Source organism: Abramis brama (genome assembly GCF_963993115.1).
Source record: "Abramis brama genome assembly, chromosome: 13".
NCBI lineage: Eukaryota > Metazoa > Chordata > Actinopteri > Cypriniformes > Leuciscidae > Abramis > Abramis brama.
In genome coordinates this window covers 2,995,211-3,020,179 of record NC_139975.1, presented here as the reverse complement: position 1 = coordinate 3,020,179, position 24,969 = coordinate 2,995,211, and the positions used below count along the sequence as shown (strand labels likewise).

At 39.1% G+C, this 24,969-nt stretch overlaps 1 protein-coding gene across 1 annotated transcript; it reads right to left on the bottom strand.

Moving 5' to 3' along the window:
• Positions 1-888: 888 nt before the first annotated feature.
• On the bottom strand, positions 889-24,969 carry enpp6 (ectonucleotide pyrophosphatase/phosphodiesterase 6). Its single transcript, XM_084133089.1, has 8 exons — positions 24,652-24,969; positions 12,930-13,109; positions 12,478-12,589; positions 11,188-11,329; positions 10,934-11,113; positions 8,774-8,911; positions 2,845-2,968; positions 889-1,569 (listed from the first exon to the last, which is right to left on the bottom strand). The coding sequence occupies exons 1-8, from the start codon at positions 24,884-24,886 to the stop codon at positions 1,370-1,372; spliced, it is 1,311 nt and encodes a 436-aa protein (XP_083989215.1). The 5' UTR covers positions 24,887-24,969; the 3' UTR covers positions 889-1,369.

Here is a 24,969-nt window from a genome sequence, read left to right as displayed (position 1 = left end):
TTTTTACAGGTGTTATGTTTACTAAAAAAAGTAAGTGCTTACATTAATACTTACTTATTGTGGTAATAAAGTAAATTGTGCATAATTACATGATGCAACTAAACCTGACCCTATAATAAGTGCTGTTAATTAATATTAGCCTACTCAACGTATGTTTGCAACAACCAGTTTGATTTCAAAGACTTATATAAAATTTAAAGGTCTTTTGCGCCACCTTCTGTCCATCTTGAACATTATTCTTCACCAACTTAAAAGAAAACAAGTCTACTGTACAACGCTTAAGATAATAAATAAATAAAGCATCAAATGTTCGTTTAAATAATTTCTGTCTAAAAATATATAGTTTTAAAATCGTTTTAAATATAAAAGAATAGCAGAGTCTACACCACAACTGTAACAATAACGGCTCAGAGAAACGATACCATTGGAATCATAACGATTTTTCCCGCTGATGAACGATACAAACATTGACAGCCAATCAGAATCCATCTTGCTTTAAAGAGCGCGAAAACTGCAGCGCACGCTTATAATAAACAGAAGGACATCGTCAATGTGTTCAAAGTTTATTCAAAGTTAAGCCTTCAAAAATATAAACTAAGACCTTGAGAGAAACTCATCATTAAAATTATTTAATAAATAAATAAATAAATCCATAAAGTAGCAAAGAAGTGAAAATAAAACTGAAAATATTATGTGAAATGAATAACATTAAACCGTGAGCTCATTGAATAGAAGTTCACAGACAGACCGGCAGGTGGCGTTGTCAAACGCTGCTTTAAAAGCACATAATACAGAATAAGAGTCCCCGAGTAAATCACAATAAAAACATCATGTACTGAGTAGAATGTGAAAGAACAAATGTAGTAGTAAAATAACAAAAACTTTGAGTCTTGAGAAAATATTTTATTGTGAAAGAAATGAGTACAAACCCTGTACTAAAGGAAAATGGATAATCTATATATAATATTATATGTTATAATTCTATGTTATAGAAATTAAACAAATAATAACAATACAATGTCTTACATTCAAAACAGCACATATCTTGAGAGAGGACACACTAGCCATTTTACAGTAATCAGAAAATAAAATAAAACTAAAATAAATGTTTAAAGACAGAAACAACAGATGGAGAAAATGAATGAAATTACATAATAAAAGCTCATATTTTACTAAAAATATAAATCTTTGACCTCAGGTCAAATTTCAGTAAAAATGTGCAAATTGGTTTATTCAACAACATAATTTCTTCAACTCAAAAATAGAGGCAGTGCAGCAAAAACAGGTTTTCTTGGCATTTCTCTGAGCCTATGGCACACGCTAAGGCATAAAATCAGTGTTTACTGTATCTGATGTGTTTCCAGATATTCTAGTACATCATCATCATCATCATCATCAGGCATACGGAGGTCGAAGCGGCTCGAACGGCAGAGGCTGAGCTCTTCATCATACACTCGACCCGAGACCAGGAGCCGTTGTTCGGCTGCGCTTCGATCCCCAGCGTCTTACACAACACATTATACACATCTACTGTTCGGATGGGACCGGCGCGGAAGTTCGTCTTGAAGTCTGGAGAGAGAGAAAAACATCGAAATGATCATTTGATGAGTTACAAGACTAAAATTGTTTTATTTATATAACAATTATTATGTTACAATAACAATATATAATAATTCAAATATAAAAATACACACTGGCATTTAAAAGTCTCTTCTGCTCACCAGCGCTGCTTTTATTTGATCAAAAATACAGTAAAAACAGTGAAATATTATTATAATGTAAATCAGCTGTTTTCTATGTGAATATCTAGTAAAGTGTAATTTATTCCTGTGATCAAAGCTGAATTTTCAGCATCATTACTCCAGTCTTCAGTGTCACATGATCCTTCAGAAATCATTCTAATATGATGATTTGATGCTCAAGAAACATTTATGATTATTATCAGTGTTGTGCTGATGCATATTTCTGTGGAAACTGTGATACTGATTCTTTGATGAATAGAAAGTACAAAATTGATCTGAAATAGAATCTTTTGTAACATTATAAACGTCTCACCTGTCACTTTTGATCAGTTTAATGCATGCTTGCTGAATAAAAAAGGTAAACATTTTCATGGTTTAATTATTAAAAAATATATAAATAAATGGTTAAAATTTAAAACAGATATATTTTTTATATTTTATTTTAAATTAATACTTCTATTTTATATTTAAAATATTTTAATTGTATGTATAATTTTTTTTAATCATTAACAATATTATTATAGAGTATTTACTGTCACTTTTGATCAATTTAATGCATCCTTGCTGAATAAAAGTATTAATTTCTTCCAAAAAATAAATGGTAGTGAATGGTAGTGTATATTATTTATATTTGTAAATGTACAATATATATATATATGTATTAAATTTATAAATGTAAATGTAAATATTTAAAAATTGTAATAAAAAAAATTAGTGCTATCAAAAATCGATTAATTGCGATTAATTGCATCTAACATAAAAGTTTGTGTTAAACACAAACTTTTATGTAAATAAAATAAATGCAATAATACAATTAAATTTAAATAATTAAAATATAAAACTATTTATTTAAAATAAAATACAAAAAAAGTGCTGTCAAATCAATGAATCACTATTAATCGCATAAATGTTTGTTTATATAATAGACGCACACACACACACACACACACACATATATGACAGCATACTTTAAATAAATACTTTAATATTTTAATTATTTTAATTTAATTGTATTATTGCATTTATTTTTATATTTTATTTAAATACATTATTATTTATTATTATTATTATTGGAGTGACGGTGTGTCCTGCTGAGCTTCACCTGGTCCCTGTGCCAGGAAAAATCCCCTCATGTCCACAAACTCGTTGTCGTATCCGTGCCACCCGTGCTGCCATCCCTCCGCCTCTCTCGTGCCGTTCTTCCAGAAGGGCAGTTTGGCTTTATTCTGTGGAGACAGGCAGGAATCAGTGTGTGGATGTGTGTGTTTTAGCTCTTCTCCAGCTCAGGGTCACGGAGGGGCGCTGATGTTTTTGTAGTGATCGAATGACGCAAGAAGCTCAGGAAAGCACACAAGAGGAGGGTGAAATGAGGCTTTATATGCAAGACTGAATCATTCATGACTGAAGACATTCCTGTCAGAGGTCGTGTTGTGCAAAAGCAACATATTAATAACCAGAGATGGCAAAAGTACTCACTTCTCGTACTCAAGTAGAAGTACAGATACTTGTTTTAAAAAATACTCTGGTAAAAGTAGAAGTACTGATTTAACTTCTTTACTCAAGTAAAAGTAACAAAGTACAGGCTTGGAAATTTACTTAAAGTATAAAAGTAAAATGCGAATGATAACCATTTTTCTTTTTTTTTATGCAAAGCTACCTGGACCACACAAATGTTACTAGAGTGCAAGCTGAGAAACCTAAGTGGATATGGAAAAAAGGTTCTTTATATGCCATTGCCTACATTTTAAATGGATGTCTGCCAATAGGCCTAAAACATCACATAGCCTATATGATTATTGTGACAGAGACTGGGACTCCAGGGCCCGTATTCATAAAGATTCTAAGAATCCTCTCAGAAAACTCTTAATTTAGCTTAAAAACTTTTACGTAGGAGTCTTAGCTTAAGAGCGATTCGGGACCGATCTGAGAGCAACTCTGAGTAAGGAAAAGACAAAAACCTTTATCTTAGTGAGGAGGCGGGGTTGACCCCGTTGCTATGTATGACACTATCTTTTGACGACTGTGATTGGTTGGTTGACCAAGAAGGAAAAAAAGAGTGATTTTAAGTATAGGGTCTATTCTAAGCCTTCACTTTGAAATTACATGCGTCATTTTTCCTATTTGACCGTTCTCACACTCACACACACACACACACACACACACACACATTATATATGTGTATATAAATCCTTTTTATTTTATTTTCCATGCTGTTAATTTCCTATAAGGTATTTGATTGCTTAGAATGATAAAAATTGTTCCACTCTTTCCAGTTACACTGATTGCTGGCATGTCTATTTAAGTGGTGGTTTGAATGTTGGTTTTAATGTATCAAACATGGAATTTTCCCAGTTCCCAAATATCGTAATGTAGTGATTACTTTCATTTCTGGTGCTATGGCATTTCTGTGCTGTGTCGGAGATGTTAGCGTGTCTCTAATAAGATCTGTCACAAACATGATCCCTGCACGATCTAATATATAGCTTCTTATTAACTCACTGTCATCCATCGTCTGCAACACATTTCTTCTCCCTCTTCGTCTTTCTGCCATTTTCTCCTCTGCTAAAGAAACTCTTAAGCCTCTTAAAAGTCCTCGTCCGTGCTCCTAACAATTTTGAACTTAAGACCTCTTTTAAGGGTTAAGATGCTTTCTGAATTACTTTTTTCTTTACTAGGATTTTTTCTTCAATTTTAAGAGTAAACGCCCACATTTCTTAGAATTTTGTGACTAGGAGCTACTCTTTGCATTAAGATTCTTTATGAATACGGGCCCAGGTTAATGAGATTCTGACTGAGTAACGTTAGCAAGATATGAATTCAATTGTGAATTCAATTGTGATTCTGTGAGAATTCACAGACCCAGTTTCTCTTTTTTAATCTTCCCCTTAACATTTAAAGGAATCTACATGTGGGCTATGTAATGATTTTTCCGCGAATGAATGCCGCCGAATCTGTCTTTTTACGCGAAAAGACGTCGTTACACTTCGTTTTTCAAGTTTAAATCCTCCAATGTTAATCTACTAACTCTCCTGACTGCTTTGTCGGACAAAATGGCGGATTATGATTGGTAAGAACGCCTGTCAATCAAACTCCTTTTGAAGGGTTGATGACGCAAAAATAATAACGACTCCACTGAAATATTTGAAACTAAAGTAACGAGGCAATTTTTTTTATGTAAGGAGTAGAAAGTACCGATATTCATGTTAAAATGTAAGGAGTAAAAGTCAAAAGTCGGCACAAAAATAAATAGTAAAGTAAAGTAAAAATATCAGAAAAATCTACTTGAGTACAGTAACGAAGTATTTGTACTTCGTTACTTCCCATCTCTGTTAATAACCTTCTGGTGCTCTTCACTCCGAAAAATGTTACTTTTGTAATTTTTTTCTTCATCGGAATGGTGCGAAACTTGGTAAAGGGTTTGGCGCTTGCTGTGTGAACACACACACACACACACACACACAAAATAATCATGGATATGATTCGAACAGGTTAAATGGTCCTGTAAATAATAGTCCCACTTGAGCTCCTCGCGGTCAGAAATTACGCATTGGAAACGAATGAGAGGCGAAGTTCCTCTAGTGGACGCGTTTGGTACTGCAGCCGAACACACTCTCACTGAAAGACCATTTACTGAGATATCAACCTCACATGTGGAGCATAACTTGTTTAGATTCATGGCTTTGATTTTACTTGCAGTAAAACTTGATTTTGAAAATATATATTTAATATTATAAGTAGTATTTTTGTGCATTTTTCATAACAATACACGTAAAATTCTGTCACTTTTTTTAAGTTCACTTTTTAAAACGTTTTTCACTTCATCAATAATCTGACAAGTCTCGTCTTGAGATCAAACTTCAGTCTGTCGCTCTAAAGCATTGAAGATTCACCACAGTTTAAGTTGGGAATTAAATGCTCAAAGTTAATAAATGGATTATAAATACAGCGTAAATATAATTTAGTATTAAAAAAAATCCCCAAAAATACAAAATATTAAATAAAAAAACATTATCAAACTTCATTTCATTAACAATTTTTTTTTTATAAAACATTCGGTTATTTTTGAACGACACGCGAAGAACTCCAGATAAACGGATCACAAGCGGAAAACTCCAGATCCTGCAGGAACGGATGGTGAATGTTGAACAGCGCAGATTAGCACAAATAAGTCGAGTCTCCTTCATTTATACAGCGCTGTTAACAATATAGATCGTTTCACAGCAGCTTTACAGCTGGAGTCCACTGATGCTTCAGTGTATATGTAATGAGTGATTTCTGCATAAATCATTTCTATATTCAATGAGTGATTCAAATACACTTTTAATCATGTGTTTGCTGTGAGTGTTAACCAGCTGATTCTGACTGACCCTCAACATGAGTTGTCCATATATGTGTGACCCTGGATCACGTCACCAGTCTCGAGTCGCACGGGTATATCTGAGGCAATAGCCAACAATACATTGTATGGGTCAAAATTATTGATTTTTCTTTTATGCCAAAAATCATTAGGATATTAAGTAAAGATCATGTTCCATGAAGATATTTTGTAAATTTCCTACCGTAAATATATAAAACATGTATTTTTGTGAGTGAATGCTGCACAATCGCCAACATAAATGAACAACTTTAAAGGAGATTTTCTCAATGTTTCGATTTTTTTGCATCCTCAGATTCCAGATTTTCAATAGTTGTATCTCGACCAAATATTGTCATATCCTAACAAACCACACATCAATGGAAAGCTTATTTATTCAGCTTTCTGATTATGTATAATTCTCAATTTCCAAAAAAATTACCCATGTGACTGGTTTTGTGGACCAAGGGCCGGTTTCACAAAGCTATTTTAGACCGGTCTATAGTGTTAGCCGAGTCTATAATTCGCTCATAGACTAGTCTAATGCAAGTTAGACTGTTTCACAAAAATAAAGACTGACTTAATTTAGACCAAAAACATTAGACACCTCTTACCCCCGGGCTAACTGAGGTCTAAGACTCTGTTACCTTGGCAACCAGCAGTAACAATCAGTTACATTACAGACAGCCAAAAGAAAAGGGAAATGCTCATAATTTAAACATTTCTTCTTGTTACTACATTCTCCGCTAAATTTCCCAAGTAAAATGTCCTTGTATCTGTTATACTCCTCCAACAAACACATATTCTCCGCTGGGGTAAACTGCACTGAGCGGCTGAATGCGCTTACTCGATCCGCCATGTTTTTTGTTTTGAAAAGTGTCTTATTTTACCCAGAATGCATTGCAGTGTAGTCGTACTTAAGATAGTCAGAGTCTTCAATGCTTTGTGCAACGGTCTATCTGAAGTCTGACTATCTACTATATCTAAGCCATAGTCAAAGTCTATCTTTGTGAAACCGGCCCCATATCTGTGTCTAGCTGACGAGTGAAGGTTACAGGGGTCCTACTATACGTGACGTCACCTGATTCACAGAACTGTCCCTCTTTCATGTGTATTTCTCTAAAAACTAAAGTGAATACTATCTGTAGTTCTTCCTGAGGAGGGAATGTGTTATCAGTTTGTCCTGATGATATCTAGCTCAGGCTCTCTTCAACCTTGGAGAAACTGCGACTCTCTAGTGCTTATGTGTGTGTGTGTGTGTGTGTGTGTGTGTGTGTGGGAGTATAGGAGTTATGGGACACTTCGGCATGCAACAACAGACCCGAAGACGCCTCTCTCCGACCTCTGAGGTCACGCACACCGAATCTAGGAATGTGCGACAACTATTTCGACTAATGGCGACGTACTCTCAAATCTATCCATGTGTGGACATTTGCTTATACTATATGTGACCCTGGACACAAAATCAGTCACATGGGGCTTTTTTTTTTAAATTAAGTAATCTTTCCAGTGATGTGTGGTTTGTTAGGATAGGACAATATTTGGTTGAGATACAACTATTGTAAATCTGGAATCTGAGGGTGCAAAAAAATCGAAACATTGAGAAAATCTCCTTTAAAGTTGTTCATTTATGTTGGCGATTGTGCTGCATTCACTCACACAAATACATGTTTTATATATTTACGGTAGGAAATTTACAAAATATCTTCATGGAACATGATCTTTACTTAATATCCTAATGATTTTTGGCATAAAAGAAAAATCGATAATTTTGATCCATACTGTGTATTGTTGGATATTGCCACAGATAAACCCGTGCGACTCGAGACTGGTGACGTGATCCAGGGTCACATGTTCTTAGCCAATCAGAAACTGCAATCTGAAGCAAGGCCGTAGCTTAGACCTTGGTGAAGGGTATAACTGCTGTGTGTGTGTGTGTGTGTGTGTGTGTAGGGTGTAACTGCTGTGTGTGTGTGTGTGCGTGTGTGTGTGTGTGGGTGTGTGTGTGTGTGTATGTGTGTGTGTGTGGGGGGGGGGGAAGGTTGTAACTGCTGTGTGTGTGTGTGTGTGTGTGTGTGTGTGTGTGTGTGTGTGTGTGTGTCTGTGTGTGTGTGTGTGTATGTGTGTGTGTGTGTGTGGGTGTGTGTAGGGTGTAACTGCTGTGTGTGTGTGTGTGTGTGTGTGTGTGGTGTAGGGTGTAACTGCTGTGTGTGTGTGTGTGTGTGTGTGTGTGTGGGTAGGGTGTAACTGCTGTGTGTGTGTGTGTGTGGGTAGGGTGTAACTGCTGTGTGTGTGTGTGTGTGTGTGTGTGTGTGTGTGTGTGTGTGTGTGTTGTGTGTGTGTTATGGACTACGAACTCCTGTGTGAGTCTTGAATCTGAACTTCTGCTGATGAAAACTATCTTCAGTAAAACGTTTCTTCAGTTTATTATAACTCTGACTCCGGGTCTTCTTCAAACATCTGGTCTTTGGGTCCTAAACTGTGACCCTCTAACACAGAGATAACAGGAGATTACAGTAACAGAGATTGTTTTGGCTTTACAGCAGATCTAGAATAAAGTTATTGTCCAGATAAAGTTATTCACTTCACTATAGCATAGTTATCTACGTCTCCATTTGGTTAAATCATTAAACAAGCCCATAAAGAGGCACACTGAGGACAGAATAGTGTGTGTAACCTCGGTGATGAACCATCCGGGCTCGGCCACGAGCGTCAGCGTCGACACGAACCGCCCGTTCCTGTAGTGGAAGCGCTCCGGGATCTCCTGCTTCTTATAGACATTCATGTTGTTCACGGCACTCAGGTTCTGATAGATCTGAGTTAACACACACACACACACACACAGTCGGGTTAAGCCACTGAAGTTCATACTAAACACCAAAGTGTTTTGAGCTCTTGTATTTCCCATTATTTTTAATAGTGATTTAAAAAATATTATATTATGTTATATTATATTAATTACATTATATTATATTATATTAATGAAATTTCAACATGGATAAATATTTTATTATTTAAATAATATATTATTTTTTTCCTACTGTCCAGAATGAGATTTTTGTGTTATATTATATTATTTTTTATTTTTGATATATCTGAATTAACACACACACACACACACACACACACACACACACACACACACACAGTTAGTTTAAGCCACTGAAGTTGATACTAAACACCAAAATGTTTTGAGATCTTGTATTTCCCATTAGTGATGTAAAAAAATATTATATTATATTATATTATATTATATTATATTATATTATATTATATTATATTATATTATATTATATTAATGAAATTCCACCATGTATAAATATTTTAGTATTTAAATAATATATTATTTTTCCCCCAATGTATCCCAATGTTCCCATAATGAGAATGAGATTTTTGTGAGAGTTGTGTAATATTATATTATTTTATATTATATTATAATAATTAAATGCAGTTCAACAAAGACCACCAATCACATGTATAAATATTTTACAGTTTAAATAATATATTCCCTTTTTCCACAGTTTAGTAATGAGAACAAGATTTGTGAGTGTTTTGTAATATAATAATTATAAATAATAAATATTTTACAATTTAAATAATATCTTATTTACAGTATAGTAGCAAGAACGAGACTTTCATGAGTTTTGTAAAATAATAATAATCATTATATTTTATTAATTTATATTATATATCATTTTAATTTAGAAAATTAAATGCAGTTCAACAAATACCATGTATAAATATTTTACAATTTATTAATTTTTTTAACAGTATAGTAATGAGAACAAGATTTTTGAGTGAATTTTCATAAAAAATAATGTCAAAATGCAAAACACATCTTTATGGTCATAGCACTAGGCTTTATTTTCAATTTACAAAATTGAAAAATTGAATTTACTCATGGTTTCATGAGATTCAGGACTGAGTATCTCTACTATGTGTAGTTTTTCCGACATCAATGTTTAAGAATACAGTAATTTACATACTGAAAAAAGTTAAAGTTTAAATCCAAACAGGTTGAAGAGCAATGAATTCTGACTCCAAGTGTATTTTCCCCCTCAAAATGTCAGAATGAAAGTAAGCATTTTACATTTAATCATTTAGCAGACACTTTTATCCAAAGACACTTACAAATGAGGAGAGCAATAGAAGCCGTTAAAGGAACACGCCAACTTTTTGGGACTTTATCTTATTCACCGTATCCCCCAGAGTTAGATAAGTCCACACATACCCTTCTCATCTCTGTGCGTGCCGTAACTCTGTCTGACGCACCCACCGCTAGCCTAGCTTAGCACAAAGACTGGAGGTAAATGGCTCCAGCTAGCATACTGCTCCCGATAAGAGACAAAATAACGCCAACATTTTCCTATTTACATGTTGTGATTTGTATAGTCACTGCATGTACAAATAATAGCAGTGCTTCGCCTTCTGAGAATATAGTTCCCAGTATGTATACAGTTAGAAGATGGCTGTGTCTCATGTGAAATGGAAAATGTTGGCGTTATTTTGTCACTTATTGGGAGCAGTATGCTAGCTGGAGCCATTTACCTCCAGTCTTTGTGCTAAGCTAGGCTAGCGGTGGGTGCGTCAGACAGAGTTACGGCACGCACGGAGATGAGAAGGGTATGTATGGACTTATCTAACTCTGGGGGATACGGTGAATATGATAAAGTCCCAAAAAGTCGGCGTATTCCTTTAAACTAACAATATGCAAGTGATGTGACCCTTCCCAGTTTAATCAAATTTATTAATTTTTTTTAAGCAAGGGCTGTTTTTGGCCTTGCCGTCCCGAGTAAACATGAGTCTGATGTAAAACACACACACAGGTTGAGCTCACCTCCTCAAACTTGTCCTGTTTGGGCCACAGATTGACCACCGGCCCCCGGTCCATCATCTTAATAACGTGTGACATGTCAATGAAGTTATCCAGCTCGATGACCTTCTCCATCCATTGGAGCTCCGTCATGCCGTGATCCGAGAACAGCACCACGTTTATTTCATCTCTCATTTTCTTCTCCTGACAAACAAACAAACAAATGTGTTCCAGATGTTCAAGTGGTTCTTTCATTCTTTCAGCCTTGTTAAAAATACCTTGATTTTCTGGTTGAGAGTCTGGAAGGCCTGGTCCAGGGAGCGGACGGCTCGCTGTGTTTCAGGAGATCGAGGACCAAAGTGATGCCCTTCCACATCAATCTTCTCGTAATAAATGCCAGCCATGTCTGCTTTATTGCTTCTGTTGGAAACATTCAAATCAAATCATCAGATTATAACAAACACACTTGAAGTCCCACTGAAGTGCAGCTTTGTTTCAAGCGTTGACGTAATTTTCCACTGAAACAGGAAGTGAAGGCGGGACATAATGAATGGCTCCTCCCCCTTTTCAAATTAGCCAATAGCGTTAAGTTTACCTCACAGACTGCAAGTCGTGCTTGACAACACCATGGAAGCGAATCCGATCGCTGATGATACGTTGGATTGTGAATAAAGTATAAGTAGAGATGTGAATAAATTCTAGCCATTTCATTACAATTGGAAAACGGAATAAAACTCGAGCGTTTGAGCAACCGAACACACATCTCTAACACATATTGCTCCGTGACTGTCAATGGTCGCTTCGGCCAGGTGGTGTTTATAGCAAAGGGGGCGGAGCTTTAGATTCTAGAGAGCATTTGATTGGACAGGAGATTTGATGTCATAAAAATCCATTTTAGCAGAAGTGAGGGAGTGTACGGTTTTAATGCTTATATCTGCTAAATGCGAATTTTGTAATTGTTTTGGAACACACCAGCTTATTCATAACCTTAAGGCTAACATATTCATACTAAAAGCTAAAAAACATATGCCTATTATGCCTTGATGTTGTTTCAGGCTCTACTAGAACAGGTTTTCCTGCTTGAATGTTGATTATTTTCCTCATATTCTCCATTGTTGCGGCTCCTCTCTTCCCAGTCTGTCAGTAACGCTCTGTTTAGTTCCTGTCTCTATGAAGCCCCTCCTTCTGAAAAGCACACTGTGCTCTGATTGGTCGGCTGGAGCAGTGTGTTGTGATTGGTCGAGCGCTTTGATTGTGTTTGGGAAATGTCCCGCCCCTTCCCATAACCGCCAGTTTAACACACTACTAACTAACTCAACCAGGCCCCGCCCCTTTATTCTGCGCATTAATTATTATAATGAGGAATATTGTGACATGTTCGTTCCCGGAAGAAACTCAAGACTACAATGGAGGCGTTTCAGGAGTTCAGAAACACTGGCACTGATATAGAGAAGAACTCAGAGCTTTTTCATGATCAAACTGCAACATTACACACTAAAGAAAGATGAACGTGGAGAAAAGCATGATCGCTCGTCTTTAATGGTTTCTGAGGAGGCTTGTGCTCTTACTTTAACATATTGAGAGCGTTCTCCATGGAGTCGGTCAGGTTCTTCTCTGAAGGATTGTACACGTATTCCTCACAGAACGTAGGTCTGACTCCAAGGATCGTCACTTCACAACCTGAACGGACAGAAACACACATAATAATATGTTGATTATATGCATATTAATGTGTCAATATGCATTTGAGAGAGATCAAAGAGGATCTTTTGAAAGCTTCGCTTGAAAACGTTGCAAGCTTGTTTTGATGTAAAGCAGCAGCTCTTATAAGAGAAACACTAATTAAACGAGGAGGAAGTTCATCAAAGAACGGGTATTGTTCAAAATTCATGTATAACTTTGATGAAAGGTTTTGATACACTTCAAATTTTGACTACCGTATGTATATATATATATATATACTTTTAGTTCATTTTAATAACGCTGGTCCCATGGTGTACTCTATTGATGGCATACTGACCTGGCCAGTAGTACATGTAGACTCTCTTCCCTAGTTTCTGCATGGTGACCCACAGCGGCTCGGACCCGTCCCACCACAGGGGTAACCGGCTGTCCGGATTGGTTCCGATCAGGAATTCCTTCATGGTGTCCTTATCCCACATGTAATTCCCAGTCATCTGGTGCACCTCGCAGTGGCGTCCTGTAAATGAGGAGGGAAGCCGATGTTAAATGACAGAATAGCCTTATAAAATTCATTCAATACACGGTTGAGTACATAGTGCACAAGTGGATAGTGACCAAAGTGAATAGTGTACAAGTGCATAGTGTACAAGTGCATAGTGTACAAGTGCATAGTAGATAAGTGTATAAGTGAATAGTGTATAAGTGCATAGTGTGCAAGTGCATAGTGTAAAAGTGTATAAGTGAATAGTGTATAAGCACATAGTGTATTAGTGCATAGTGCACAAGTGTATAAGTGTACAAGTGCATAGTGTACAAGTGCATAGTGTGCAAGTGCATAGTGTGCAAGTGCATAGTGTACAAGTGTATAAGTGAATAGTGTATAAGCGCATAGTGTACAAGTGCATAGCATATAAGTGTATAAGTGATTAGTGTATAAGCGCATAGTGTATAAGTGAATAGTGTATAAGCGCATAGTGTACAAGTGCATAGCAGATAAGTGTATAAGTGAATAGTGTATAAGCGCATAGTGTATTAATGCATAGTGTATAAGTGAATAGTGTACAAGTGCATAGTGTACAAGTGCATAGTGTAAAAGTGTATAAGTGAATAGTGTATTAGTGCATAGTGTATTAGTGCATAGTGCACAAGTGCATCGTGTACAAGTGTATAGTGTATAAGTGTACAAGTGCATAGTGTATAGTGTACAAGTGCATAGTGTGCAAGTGCATAGTGTACAAGTGTATAGTGTATAAGTGTACAAGTGCATAGTGTACAAGCGAATAGTGTATAAGTGTACAAGTGCATAGTGTATAGTGTACAAGTGCATAGTGTGCAAGTGCATAGTGTACAAGTGTATAGTGTATAAGTGTACAAGTGCATAGTGTACAAGTGTATAGTGTATAAGTGTACAAGTGCATAGTGTATAGTGTACAAGTGCATAGTGTGCAAGTGCATAGTGTACAAGTGTATAGTGTATAAGTGTACAAGTGCATAGTGTACAAGCGAATAGTGTAAAAGTGTATAAGTGCATAGTGTACAAGTGAATAGTGTATAGTGTACAAGTGCATAGTGTACAAGTGTATAGTGTATAAGTGTACAAGTGCATAGTGTACAAGTGAATAGTGTATAGTGTACAAGTGCATAGTCTGCAAGTGCATAGTGTACAAGTGTATAGTGTATAAGTGTACAAGTGCATAGTGTACAAGTGAATAGTGTAAAAGTGTATAAGTGAATAGTGTATAAGCGCATAGTGTATTAGTGCATAGTGCACAAGTGCATAGTGTACAAGTGTATAGTGTATAAGTGAATAGTGTATAAGTGTATAATAAGCGCATAGTGTATAAGCACATATTTAGGACACAACTTTTCTATAAAGAGTTTATGATTAAAGAGCTTTGCATTGCTCATATATTTCATAGCTCAGGAAACTCCACAGCTCTCAGATATGTTTCCATGTTTGGACAGTTATCAGGAATCGCCTGTAACAACAATACATCATTTTTGTTGTGTGCATGAAGGCACTCGAGCACGAGCTGTAGATTGCTGTGCTTGTACAGGCGCTGAATCCGTGTACTAAATTAAGCTAAGTAGATTTATTTACATGGTGAACTCATATAACAACTATTTGTGACTAATATTCTTAGAATTAAATAAAAATTTCTGTCTCTAAATATTATTGCATTTATTATGTCTAAATAGTTACATTTAAAATACTATTTGAACATATATTGTAATGTATTTTAGATTTATTGTAACATTAAAATATTACAAAATATTTTATGATTATATATCATTCTAACTATAAATTAATAAGATCCATTCACAGCTTTCATGGGCACAGCTCTTGAAACACGTAGTGCATTTATATATTTAATTAAATTGCAGATCCTTTGCGATTCGATAATCAGTCGGTTTCCGGAAGTAAAAAATTTAATTAATTTCCTCCATAGGGAAACTCCTCCATAACTCCTAGCGTCTTCTGGATCAATTGAAGAGTTCATTCATCACAGTATCCGAAGAATGGATTCACAGCAACAAGAGATCGGCAACACGGGTCGCGCAGTACAAGCCCTGGTGACGCAGGTGTCCGAGCTCACCCGGCAGATCCATCGCCTACAGATTCCCGCTGCGCCGCCCACACCGGCCGTTCCTCCTGCAACACCTGCGAGACCCTCCCAGTCAGAGCCTTATTCAGGTGAACCAGCTTTTTGTAGAGCATTCTTGACGCGTTGTTCAATGCACTTTGCTCTTCAACCACAGACTTTCAGCACAGAACAGGCCAAAGTGGCGTTTGTTCTCACATTGTTGACTGGGAGGGCAGCACTCTGGGGAACGGCGGTGTGGGAGAACCAGAATCCATGCTGCGCCTCGTTCCAGACCCTCACCGCCGAGATGAAGAAGGTCTTTGACCGAGCGCTTTCGGGGAGAGAGGCTGCCAGAACATTGGTGGATCTTCGTCAAGGTGAAAGATCAGTTTCCGATTTTTCTATCGAGTTCCGGACCCTGGCGGCGGAGTGCGGATGGAACGAGGAGGCGCAGTGGGATATGTTCCTGCATGGGTTGGCTGACCACGTCCAGAAGGAGATCTACGCCTTGGATCTACCCAACACACTGAACGGGTTGATCGATTTAGCTCTGCGGGTACCTTCGCAGGGGTCGACGGTTCTAGGTCCAACGGCAGGGACGTGGTCAGCCCCGTCTACGATCCCGAGCCCATGCAGGTGGGTCGAGCTCGGCTTTCCCGGGAGGAGAGGGAGAGGCGGAGGTCCCAGGGCCTTTGCCTATATTGTGGAGGAGCGGGACATTTTTCATACAACTGCCCGGTAAAAGGCCAAGCCCGATAGTAAACTTGAGGCTACTATCGGGTGGGATCTCCGCCAGGAAGACCTCATCAGCTATTACATCTACATCCACGCTCCTCCCGGTAAGACTTAGATGGTCAGTCCACCAGCACGACTGTCGAGCACTTCTGGATTCTGGGGCTGAAGGTAATTTTATGGACCATTCCTTTGCACAGCAGTTACAGATTCCCCTCAAACCCCTCACTCACAGAATCGCAGTTCACGCACTTAATGGACAGGTACTTCCCACCATTTCACTCTCCACTGAGGATTTAACCCTCATCACTTCTGGCAACCACTCTGAGACTATTTCTTTCTACATCATGGATTCACCTCTGGCACCCGTCGTCCTCGGACATCCCTGGCTCATTCAACACAACCCCCGAGTGGACTGGCATCATAGAGTCGTGCTGGAGTGGAGCAAGGAATGTCATAAGTCTTGTCTCGTGTCTGCTTGTTCGTCTGTGCCTGTTTCTGTTTTTCAGGAGGAAACAGGGGATTTGTCTAACGTGCCCGCGGAGTATCTGGACCTGAAGGAAGTGTTCAGTAAGTCTCGTGCTGCTTCTCTTCCTCCGCATCGTCCCTATGACTGTGCTATAGATCTACTGCCAGGTAAGTCTCCGCCTAAGGGCAAGTTATATTCACTCTCTATTCCTGAGAGGGAGGCTATGGAGAAATATATTTCTGATTCTCTAGCAACCAAGTTCATTCGCCCTTCCTCTTCTCCAGCGGGGGCGGGGTTCTTTTTTGTGGGGAAGAAGGACGGTTCTCTGCGACCTTGTATTGATTACCGGGGGTTGAATAACATCACGGTAAAGAATACTTATCCTTTGCCGTTGATGTCTTCAGCTTTCGAGAGGTTGCAGGGAGCGTCCGTCTTCACAAAATTGGACTTGCGTAACATTTATCATTTGGTTCGCATTAGGGAGGGGGATGAGTGGAAAACTGCCTTTAACACCCCCAGGGGGCATTTTGAATATTTGGTCATGCCCTCCCCGGCAGTTTTCCAGGCACTGGTTAATGATGTGTTGCGAGATATGATCGATCAGTTCATATATGTTTACCTGGACGACATATTGATTTTTTCTTCTTCTCTCCAGGAACATGTGCAACACGTCCGACGAGTGCTTCTGAGGTTGCTAGAGAATGGGCTTTTTGTCAAGGCGGAGAAATGCGAATTTCATGCACAGTCAGTTCCTTTCCTTGGGTACATCGTGTCGTCTGAGGGGATGCGGATGGACCCTGAGAAGATCAAGGCTGTGGTAGAGTGGCCAAGCCCAGATTCTCGCAAGGCCCTGCAGAGGTTCCTGGGGTTCGCCAACTTCTATCGGCGTTTTATTCGCAATTTCAGCCAACTAGTCGCACCTCTGACTGCCTTGACCTCCCCCAGAACGACGTTCAGGTGGTCTAACACAGCCGAGGCTGTGTTTACCAAACTGAAAGGCCGCTTTGTTTCAGCCCCCATCCTTGTCGCCCCTGATCCTTCACGTCAGTTCGTGGTGGAGGTCGACGCGTCAGAGGTGGGAGTAGGTGCAGTGTTGTCCCAACGCTCCCCTGTAGACGACAAGGTGCATCCATGCGCGTTTTTTTCTCATCGGTTGTCCCCGGCAGAACGTAATTACGACATTGGCAACAGAGAGTTGTTGGCAGTTAAGTTAGCGTTGGAGGAATGGCGCCACTGGTTAGAAGGGTCAGGGATACCTTTTATCGTCTGGACTGATCACAAGAATTTAGAGTATATCCGCACTGCTAAAAGACTGAACTCCAGGCAGGCTCGGTGGGCACTTTTTTTTCGGTCGTTTTGAGTTTGCTATTTCTTACCGTCCGGGGTCTAAGAACGTCAAACCCGACTCCCTATCTCGCATATTTGATTTTTCCGAACGCCCGACTACTCCCGAGTGCATTTTGCCCGAAACTCTAGTCGTTTCCACACTCTCATGGGAGATCGAATCGAGGGTCCAGAAGGCCTTAGAAGGGGTAACGCCTCCGCCCGGTGGTCCGCCGAGTCGCTTATTCGTGCCGGAGGGATTACGGTCCGACGTTATCCAGTGGGGTCATGGTTCCAACGTGGCGTGCCATCCAGGAGTTAATCGCACTAGTTTTTTAGTCAGGCAACGATTCTGGTGGCCACGTATGGCTCGCGACATTCACGATTTTGTCTTGGCTTGCTCGGTTTGTGCCACTGGTAAGACTTCCAATCGACCTCCTGATGGGTTACTTCAACCGCTGTCGGTTCCTTCGAGACCCTGGTCCCATATCGCTCTAGATTTCATTACCGCCCTCCCACCCTCTCAAGGGAACACGTCGTTTTGACTGTGGTGGACCGGTTCTCGAAGGCAGCCCATTTTGTCCCCTTACCCAAATTACCCTCAGCTAAGGAGACAGCGGTAGCGGTCGTAGACCACGTCTTTCGCTTACATGGCCTCCCGATTGACGTGGTCTCTGACAGGGGACCCCAGTTCGTGTCCAAATTTTGGCGAGAGTTTTGTAGATTACTGGGGGCGACGGTTAGTCTGTCCTCAGGGTTTCATCCCCAGAGCAATGGTCAAACCGAGAGAGCCAACCAAGATTTGGAGAGGGTGTTGCGATGTTTGGTGTCCAAGAATCCTTCCTCATGGAGCCAACAACTCTCTATGGTGGAGTACGCACACAACACGTTGCCAGTGTCGGCCACGGGCCTTTCTCCATTTGAGTGTAGTGTAGGTTACCAGCCACCTATTTTTCCCAGTCTGGAATCCGAGGTTGCGGTTCCCTCCGCTCACGCCTTTGTTCAGAGGTGTCATCGTACTTGGACTAGAGCCCGTGAGACTCTACTCCAAGTGGGAGCGCGCACCAAGGCCAAGGCCGATCGCCACAGGTCAAAGCCTCCCGTATACGTCGTGGGTCAAAAAGTGTGGCTTTCTACTAAGAACATTCCTTTGCGCACCGTCTCTAATAAACTTGCACCTAAATTTATTGGCCCGTTTACTGTCACCAAGATTATTAGTCCGGTGGCAGTCCGCCTCAAATTGCCTCCCGCGTACAGGAGGATCCATCCCGCCTTCCATGTGTCTAAGATTAAGCCAGTGTTTCGTTCTCACATTAATCCGCCTGTCCCGGTTCCTCCCCCACCGCGACTCGTAGATGGGGAGACCACTTATTCGGTTAATCGTATTCTGGACTCTAGGCGGAGGGGACGCGGATTTCAGTACTTGGTGGACTGGGAAGGTTACGGTCCGGAGGAGAGAAGTTGGGTGCCTGCTAGAGACAACCTGGATCACTCCCTTATCGATGATTTCAATCGACAGGTAGGGGAGCCTGGGAACGCCAGGAGGCGTTCTTAGGAGGAGGGGTACTGTCACGGTAGACGTATTCTCTGTTCCTTTTAGTCTCGTGTTATTGTTGTTGTGTGAGCGCGTGTGTAGTGGGTGTGAGTGTATGACATCACCTGATCCGCTCCAGCTGATCATCATCACTTCACCAGCTGCAAGCAATATCATTCCTCTATAAATACTCACCGTTGTTGTATCATCCTTGTCAGATCGTTTGTTGATGTCCTCCGTGTTGGTGTTCCGGTGTCCTGTTCCTGCCTCGTGTTCCTGTTCCAGTTCTCCGTGGATTTCGTCTGTCTTCTCACCATCACCATCACAGCACTTCATCACGGATCCTGACCATCTAGTCCCTGCGTCACCCATCACCACCTGCTTGTACTGTTGACTTTGTTCCCGACCTTTAATAAATACTTGCACTTGCTTCCTGTCTCATCGAGTCATTATGACAGAGAGTCCACATCACCCAAAACACACAACAGCAACCACACAGCAAGGCTTTTGCATTTTGCAATTAGTTCTGAGATGTTAATGGTAATTACGCTTGACTGCCTGCAATGTTTAAAGTGTAATGTTAAACTGAAGCGCTGACTCTACAGAAGTTCACAGTGCAAAGAGCAGGGTCAGCGCTTCCAAGAAATGCAAACATTAAACAAACGAACGCACTCCGTTAATAACACCAAACCGGCTATAAAACCATCAGAGCGTCAAGAACCTTTGGCCAAGCCTGCAAGTTACAGCCCAAAGAACTTCCATTAATAAATCACAAATACTCTATGATACTCAACAAGTAGTTCATGCACATTTACATATGAATTATGAAGTCTCTTCTGCTCACCAAAGCTGCATTTATGTGATTAAATAATACAGTAAAAACTGAAAGATTATTATAATGTAAAATAGCAGTTTTCTATGTGAATATATAGCCTAGTAAAGTGTAATTTATTCCTGTGATCAAAGCTGAATTTTCAGCATCATTACTCCAGTCTTCAGTGTCACATGATCCTTCAGAAATCATTCTAATATGATGATTTGAGACATTTATGATTATTATCAGTGTTGAAAACAGTTTCATATTTTTGTGATATAATAAAAAAATGTATTTGATGCATTGAAAGTTCAATAGAACAGTATTTATTTGAAATAAACACTCAGTTTTGATCAGTTTAATGCATCCTTGCTAAACAAAAGCTTAATTTCTTTTTTAAACTAAATCTTGTTTATTGGCATTAATGAATGTTATTCGTTGCACAGCTTTGCTCTCAGTAGTGTTTGATTTCTCTGTGAAAGCTGGAGCACACGATCTTCTGAAGCTTTGTGGCGAGGGGAATGTGCTCAAACAAAACACCAGCATCAGCAAAGCGTTGAAGCGTCGGCTGGGATTGTGAACGCTGCGGGTCAAAGCGTGTGCTGGAGATCAGCCCAAAGAACACAATATCACAACTCGAAATATGCCACTCCTGTAACTAAATACACATTTTACAGCATTACACACAATTCAACTAATCACTACAGTACTAATCAAACATTAGGAACATATGAACATCTTCAGAACACAAATGAAGATTATTTTGATGAAATCTGAGAGTTTTCTGTCCCTCCATTGACAGGCTACGCAACTACCACTTTCAAGCCCCAGAAAGGAAGTAAAGACATTATTAAAGTAACCCATGTGACTCCAGTGGTTTAACCTCAATTTTATGAAGCAATGTGAGCACAAAAAAACACAATTTACCACTTTATTTACAAAATATTCATCTCCGACGCTCATTCACGAGAGCACCGCGACGCATGTGTTGTTGACACGAGAGCGGATGTGGTTGTGTGAATGCGATATAATATTTTGTAAATAAAGAAGATGAATGAAAGTCTTACGAGGTTGGAACAACATGAGGGTGAGTAATTAATGACAGAATTAAACATTTTGGGTGAACTAGCCAAAATTTGGGGAAAACCGTTGACTTGGCAACCCTGAGACAACATAGTATCATCATGTGATTCAGTAACACTCAGAATTATATTCACTAACTCAAAATGAGCAAATATGCTTGTGCAAAATGGATTGAAAGTTAAAATTTTCCTTCACGAATTAATTTAATGCAAATATGACAGGAAGTGATTCATAGATTAGAAGATTAACTGAGAAACTCAAACTGAACAGAACTCAATATATATATATATATATATATATATATATACACACTGAACAAAATTATAAACACTTTTGTTTTTGCCCCCATTTTTCATGAGCTGAACACAAAGATCTATGACTTTTTCTATGTACACAAAAGGCCTATTTCTCTCAAATATTTTTCACAAATCTGTCTAAATCTGTGTTAGTGAGCACTTCTCCTTTGCCGAGATAATCCGTCCACCTCACAGGTGTGGCATATCAAGATGCTGATTAGACAGCATGATTATTGCACAGGTGTGCCTTAGGCTGGCCACAATAAAAGGCCACTCTAAAATGTGCAGTTTTACTGTATTGGGGGGGGGGGGGGGGGGGGGGGGGTTGGGGTGGTGGCTTTGCCGTTTCAAACATTAGGTCAAAAATAATTGTTCAGACAGGCTATGGCTTGAGTCCTGTTTATGACTGTCAGACTGTTAATAAATTTGTGATTGAATCTCCATTACAGTGTTTTTTTTTTGGGGGGGGGGGGGGTTAGCTCGTAGATATATTCGAATACATTGCTTGATATTTGATACCCGTTCGAATTTGATTTATCTCAAAAGTGACAGCCCTGGGTGCAGGCTGGGTTCTTGCAGCAGCAACAAATAAGTTGTACTTAACCTATTTAATTTATGTGTCAGTCAGATTCTTTATGGGTGAAGAAACTGCCAGGAGGGCGAAGGCTCTCCTGACACGAGACACGAGAGCTTGAGAAGATGGAGCGAGCACTGCTCAGGGCATCAGCGGATGAAGCCGGGGCAACGGAGGCAACTCGCATGGAAGCTGGTCCAAGTACTAGTTCTCCTTCAAGCACAAGTAAGAGCAGCTTCAGCAGTCTGTACGACTGGAGCATGATGAACCTGCAGGAGGTGCCCAGCAGTGGGGATTTCTTTAAGACTGCAAGGGAAGCTCGGCTTCCCCTATAATGTCAAAAAATGAATGGTCAAATATGTACTATTGTGTTAACATTTTATTGACTAAAAATGCATTAGAAAACGTTCATCTCAAAGACGAGTTCGTTCAGAATCAGTTACATAGAGCAGGTCGGCTGACTCGATCTCCTTCTCATACATTCCCGTAGCGTCACAGTGCATTTCCCTGTTGAAGCCCAGCGTCAGTGACTTCAATGGAGCTGCTCTGAACAGTTTTTTTCAGTGCTTCGAAACTAGACGGTCATTGGATAAAAGCTGCGATTATGTCCCGCCCGCGGACACTCAGCGTCTCTGGAGTGAATGAGGAGTGGGCTGGCCTGGACTCCGGCTTCTGCGTGATGATTGGAGGGTCTGTCGAAAGGCTGCATCTCCTTTTGATTGACAGTGATTTCATACAATAAAAAGTAGCTGACGCTGAAGCTGTTCGAGCTCAGTCCCATCGCGGACTTCTCAAGTGTATTCGAAAGACAAACTGCTGCAATCCAGGTCATCTTCAGTGCCAAACCTCCTACTGTACTTGATTTGTGCTGATAGTGTGTGTGTGTGTGTGTGTCTAAGATGTTTACAGTTATTGCACTTTTCTTAGATTTCAGATATTTGACATTTTAAAACCTTGATTTGTTGATGCTACAAGAGCCAGTGTACTTGATTTGTGCTGTTCAGATGCACACTGTTTTATTGATAGTGTGTGTGTGTGTGTGTGTGTGTGTGTGTTTGTGTAAGATGTTTACACTTGCAATTTTCTTATATTTCAAGACTCAAGTATTTGACATTTTGGGAATGCAATAAATATTGACATGACAATCATTTTGAAACCCTTACAGTTGCATATTTGTTTTCACAGGATTTTTTATTTATTTTTTACAGGATTTCCTGTTTTTCTGACTTCCTTTTCTGACATTATACTTACCTCAAGTTGCCTTTTGGGACATACATGCAATACATACGTACATATCATACTTGCCTGTTGAGAGGAGTTTATTTCAGCATCATATAAAATCAACAATAATGATAATAATAATAATAATAATATTAAAGCAAACACAGCTCTGGTATCGGAATAGTATCGGTATTGGCCGATATCCAAATTCAGGTATCGGGATCGGATCGGAAGTGAAAAAATGTGGATCGGTGCATCCCTATATATATATATATATATATATATATATATATATATATATATATACCCTATAGTCTAAATAATAGGCCTACAAAAATAAACTAACAAAAAATAAAAAGAAATTGTCTCAACAATTAATAATTTTAAAAATGAAAATAATGTACTCAGATATTTCCATCTGCTGGTTTACTTTCTGACACTGATGTATGAATCGCAGTGAGAGTGAGACGTTTCTGTAGTCATTGTGGAGAGAGGAAGGACTGTGGCCAGTTGCATAAGACTAGTCTTGCAAGTTAGTCATCCAGTTTTATTCTTTAAGACTGTTAATAACTTTTTAAAGTCAGTAACATAAAAACGTAGATTGGTCTAATTTGACACCGAACAGCACGACTGATTACCCCTAACTAACTTCTAGTTGATCATACTAGTTTTTAAGACACAGTCTTAACATAATGGCTTATGCGACTGGCCCCTGGTCTCTGTTATCAATAACCTCATTCAAACAATAATCAACGAGCAGATCTCAGATCCAATAAATCCCAGTTGTTCTACAGAGAGAGTTCCTCTAAGGACCTTTACACAGTTATAAATCTCACATAAGGATTGCATTAGTGCTGAAGCCTTATAAAGGTGTACCATGATTATGTTTGCACACAAGACTTCACAAACACATATGGGAATAATTAAAAGCTCCAAGAGTTCATAATATCTCTGCTTACTACATTATAAAGGTAAAAACTGTTTGAAAAAGACCTGAACTAACTAATAACATTACTATAAAACATGAAAGACTGTAACATATGATTGTAACATATGAAGTAGGGGTAACACTTTACAATAAGGTTCATTAGTTAATGTATTAACTAACATGAACTAACCATGAGCAATACATTTGTTACAGTATTTATTAATATGTGTTAATGTTAGTTAATAAAAAATACAGCCGTTCATTGTTTGTTCATGTTAGTTCACAGTGCATTAACTAATGTTAACAAGATTTTAATAAAGTATTTCTAAATGTTGAAATTAACATTAACAAAGATGAATAAATGCTGTATACGTGCAGTTCATTTTTAGTTCATGCTAATTAACTAATGTTAACTAATTAACCTCATTGTGAAGTACCAAAGTAGGCTATTTATGATTGCATTTGTTGGAAAAATAAAATAAAAAGTTGGTAAGACTCGCCTGTCATGAGAGAGTAATAGTTTGGATAGGACAGACTGGGGAAATCTGGAGTGAGATAATCCACTTTTACACCGTTTTCCACGATCTCTCTGAATCCGGGCAGGTTTTGTAAATCGTCCATGTAATCATAACGGAATCCATCGATGAGAAACACCAGGAGTTTGCGGTTTGCGTCGCAGCATCGCGACAGGAGGAGGAGAAACGCGACGCTGATGTTCAACACGACGCGAGTCATGATGAAGCTGAAGCCGAACTGACGGAGAGAAGAAGAGACTCGATCATCTGATGATTCAGGAAAACTCTCCGGCACAATGGGTG